The following is a 4,560-nucleotide window of genomic DNA, read 5'->3' as shown; positions in this document are numbered from 1 at the left end:
GTTCTGTTTTTAATAAGAAAAAGAAAAGTTGAATGAACTGTAGTTTTTTTTTGTTACAAAACGAACTGTAGTTTAGATTTGTAGATGAAGGAATATGATTTCTAAAAGCAGTTTAGTTTGCTGCATCAATTTAGTTTTGGATGATAGTTTGTCCTAAATAGTTTAGCTGCTTGTGTTTTTTTTTTTTTTTTTAATTTCGGTTAAGCACGTAATCTGCTAAATATGGGTTGAACTCGAGTCTGTGGTGTGATCTCATGTTCAAGTTTTAGGAGTAATTATTGGAGTCAGCTGTGGTTGATCAAAGGTCTTGTTATATGTTTACTGAGTCTTGTAATTTGAGACTTTGACACACTAACTTTGGCACATACAGTAGCAGCATAAATTATAGTCTTCAGCATCTCGTTTGTGCAGAGAAGCTGGAAATGATATTTGGGTTTGTTTGGTTTGTAGATAAGTCGGTTTTTTTCTGATGCTTACTTGAGTTTGCTTTTGCTTGTGGTGGGGTTATACTTAAAATGTGGTGTCACTTGTTGGGACTTCAGATAATAGCTGTTGGTTTGGAGTAGTTGTGCTTTTGCTTGTGATGGTGGTATTATAGTTGCATTTCAGATTTTTTTTGAAAGACTTGTTGTTCTCAGACAAAAGTAGTGCAGTAGTTGTGCTACTGTGTTCAGTTTATTGTTGTTATGTGCTACTGTGTTATTCTTGCATTTGTGCTACTGTGCTACTGTGTTATTGTTGTTATGTGCTACTGTGTTCAATTGAAATTTCTTTCTGCAGTTTATTGTTGTTATGTGCTACTGTGTTCAGTTTATTGTTGTTATGTGCTACTGTGTGCAGTTTATTATTGTTATGTGCTACTGTGTGCAGTTTATTTGAAGTTTCTTTCTGCAGTTTATTATTGTTATGTGCTTCTGTGTGCAGTTTATTTGATGTTTATTTGTGCAGTTTATTATTGTTATGTGCTACTGTGTGCAGTTTATTTGAAGTTTCTTTCTGCAGTTTATTTTTGTTATGTGCTACTGTGTGCAGTTTATTTGATGTTTATTTGTGTGCATTTTATTTGAAGTTTATTTGTGTAGTTTATTATTGTTATGTACCTGCTACTGTGTTTAATTGAAGTTTCTTTCTGCAGTTTATTGTTATTATGTGCTACTGTGTAGTAGTAGAACTGAACGAGTATGAGTGCAGCGAGGGCAGTAGCAGGATTGGACAAGTGCAGTAGCAGAACTGGACGAGTATGAGTGCAGTAGCAGAAAACAAGTAGCAGAACTGGACGAGTATGAGTGCAGTAGCAGGATTGGACGAGTACAGTAGCAGGATTGGGCGATGACGAGTGCAGTAGCAGAAAACAAGTAGCAGAACTGGACGAGTACAGTAGCAAGATTGGGCGATGACGAGTGCAGTAGCAGAACTGGACGAGTATGAGTGCAGTAGCAGGATTGGACGAATACAGTAGCAGGATTGGGCGATGACGAGTGCAGTAGCAGAAAACAAGTAGCAGAACTGGACGAGTATGAGTGCAGTAGCAGGATTAGATGATGAGATGAGAGTAGTAAGAGAGTGAGATTTTGTGAAGTAACATAAATGGATTATTATCAAGGAAATAAAAGTAACATAAAGAATTATTCTCAGAAAAAAAAAAAAGTAATATAAGGGAATTAGAAGTCAAAAGAAGTAGTTAAGGGTAAAAAAGTAAATTAACTCATGGCATGAGGCAAGTGGAGAGCAGATTGTCCTTACTTGTAAGATTTGATCTTTATAAAATGATTAGAAGTTAAAAGAAGTAGTTAAGGATAAAAAAGTAAATTAACTCATGACATGTGGCAAGTGGAGAGCACATTGTCCTTATTTGTAAGATTTAGTCCTTATATGTTTAATTCAATCTTTAGATGATTTATTTGTAAAGTCATCTTTTGTCAATAACTTAAATGTAATTTGTTAAAAAAAAAACGACCGCGCAACAAAATCCTTGGTGGCTTGGTGCCCAAGTATATCTACCTCGGCATCCCGTATAAATAGCTACCTCACGCTCCCCTGATCCAAACCTCCCGATTGTTTTCGACTTTTCGCCCCAAATCGTTATACTTCTCAAAACCCTAAAGTCGCTAAACCCACAAACACTCCCAGTCATGGCTCCTCCAAGTCTTCTCGGTCCTCCACAGATCAACCGATCCACCACCCAACCCGAACCTGCTTCCGGCGACCCCTTCATCGATTCCATGATCGCCGATTTCAACAACCTCAACAAGCCCACCCCTAAACCCCCGATGGGCTTCACCGAGAACGACTCCGCCACATTCCTCTCCTCCGGCAACCCTTGCCTCGATCTCTTCTTCCACGTCGTACCGAACACTCCGGCATCCTATCTCCACCAGCAGCTCCCTCTCGCCTGGGCCCACGACGCCCTAACCACCCTCAAGCTCATCTGCAACCTCCGCGGGGTACGCGGCACCGGAAAGTCCGACAAAGAAGGGTTCTACACGGCGGCGCTCTGGCTCCACCAGCACCACCCCAAAACCCTAGCATGCAACGTCGCTTCCCTCGCCGAGTTCGGCTACTTCAAGGACCTCCCGGAGATTCTCTACCGCCTTCTAGAAGGCCACGACGTCCGAAAGACCCAAAAGGAAGAGTGGCAACAGAGAAAACACTCCATCGGGAGAAGGGCCTCCCCGAGAGGCAAGGCGGCCAAGTCGGCGAAAACCAAGAGCCTCGGAGTAACCAGGCAGGAGCCGAAAGAGGCCAGAAAAGCCAAGGCGGCAGAGAGGGTAAAATCGGAAAGGGCAAATATCAGCGCATTGAGGCATCAGAAGACTATGGAGATGGCCAAGAAGGCCGTTGAGTGGTACCAGCGAGACCAGGATTACCGGTTTTTATATGACCGGGTTTCGGATCTTTTCGCCGAGTGTTTGAAGTCCGATGTCGAGAATCTCAAGGCCAATCAGTACAAGAAGATCAGCTTGGCAGCCAAGTGGTGCCCTTCTATCGATTCCTCGTTTGATAAGGCAACATTGCTATGTGAAAGCATAGCAAGGAACGTTTTCCCTAGGGAATCGTATCCGGAATATCAAGGAATCGAGGAGGCTCATTATGTTTACAGAGTCCGAGACCGGCTGAGGAAGGAGATTCTTGTGCCGCTGAGGAAGGTTTTGGAGTTGCCTGAGGTTTATATTGGAGCCAATGACTGGAATTCGATTCCTTATAATCGAGTCGCCTCGTTGGCCATGAAGCTTTACAAGGAGAAGTTCTTCAAGCATGATGAAGAGAGGTTCAAAAAGTACTTGGAGAATGTGCAGGCCGGCAAGTCCAAGATTGCTGCCGGTGCTCTGCTGCCGCACGAGATCATAGCCTCTCTGAGGGACAGTGATGGCGGCCAAGTGGCCGAGCTTCAGTGGCAGAGAATGGTAGAGGATATGTTGAAGTTGGGGAAGATGAAGAATTGCTTGGCTGTGTGTGACGTGTCCGGAAGCATGTTTGGAGAGCCAATGGAGGTGTGTGTGGCTTTGGGGCTTTTGGTGTCTGAGCTGTGTGATGAGCCATGGAAAGGGAAGGTGATCACCTTCAGTCAGAACCCTCAACTACATTTAATCCTAGGTGGAAGTCTCCAGTCCAGGACCGATTTTATAACGAGGATGGAGTGGGGGATGAACACTGATTTTCAGAAGGTGTTTGATTTGCTTCTCCAGGTGGCGGTTAATGGAAAGTTGAAGCCGGAAAATATGATCAAGAGGATTTTTGTGTTCAGTGACATGGAGTTTGATCAGGCCTCGTCGAATAGATGGGAGACTGATTATCAGGTGATTCAAAGAAAGTATAGGGAGAAGGGGTATGGGGATGCTGTGCCACAGATAGTGTTTTGGAATCTGAGGGACTCGAGGTCTACTCCTGTGCCAGGGACTCAACCTGGGGTGGCTTTGTTGAGTGGCTTCTCCAAGAACTTGCTCAAGTTGTTCCTGGATTACGATGGGGAAATCCGCCCGGACCTGACCATGGAATTGGCTATCTCTGGCCCTGAGTATCAGAAGCTGGTTGTCCTGGACTGATAGAGTCTCTATGCTCTAGGGTAGAAGCCAATCAGCAATAATTTCTTTTTCTTTTTCCATTTTGTTAAAGTGTGTAGAAGAAACAATTGAAATAATTAAAATGAAAAAATTTGTTTTTGTTCCATCTCTGTTGAGTTCGCCATTGTGGTTGTATGTCTTCTTAGCATGAATTTCCTGTAAAGGCTGCATGTATGCTCTTGTCATTCATCCCTTTATTGTGTTTCAATCACAATTGGCTAGTAGCCATAACTTTCTTTGGTAATTGGTGAACTTTCAGATACCAATTAAAGCAACTTAAGCAATTAATAGTGCTTAATATTCAACTCAAGGACGATCAATTATAGCGTAATGAAAATTGAAAAAAGAAAAAGACAATTACAATTAGCACCATTTGGCCTTCATAGCATTATTCAATGTTTAGATGCGTCATCATGTGACCTAGTACACCGAAATCCAGTTAGCATTATCATACATGTTAGCGGGCATATCGAAGGTAATGTAGTTTTGCTTGAAGGAT

The 4,560-nt window shown here is 42.6% G+C and overlaps 1 protein-coding gene across 1 annotated transcript; it reads left to right on the top strand.

Moving 5' to 3' along the window:
• The first annotated feature begins 2,046 nt into the window (after positions 1–2,046).
• Positions 2,047–4,167, top strand: LOC133738901 (uncharacterized). Its single transcript, XM_062166582.1, has one exon. It carries the CDS (start codon positions 2,133–2,135, stop codon positions 4,041–4,043), a length of 1,911 nt encoding a protein of 636 aa, XP_062022566.1. The 5' UTR covers positions 2,047–2,132; the 3' UTR covers positions 4,044–4,167.
• Positions 4,168–4,560: the final 393 nt, after the last annotated feature.

Source organism: Rosa rugosa, chromosome 1 (genome assembly GCF_958449725.1).
Source record: "Rosa rugosa chromosome 1, drRosRugo1.1, whole genome shotgun sequence".
Classification (NCBI taxonomy): Eukaryota; Viridiplantae; Streptophyta; class Magnoliopsida; order Rosales; family Rosaceae; genus Rosa; species Rosa rugosa.
Note: the sequence above shows the minus strand (reverse complement) of the source record. Positions and strands in the feature narration are given on the sequence as shown.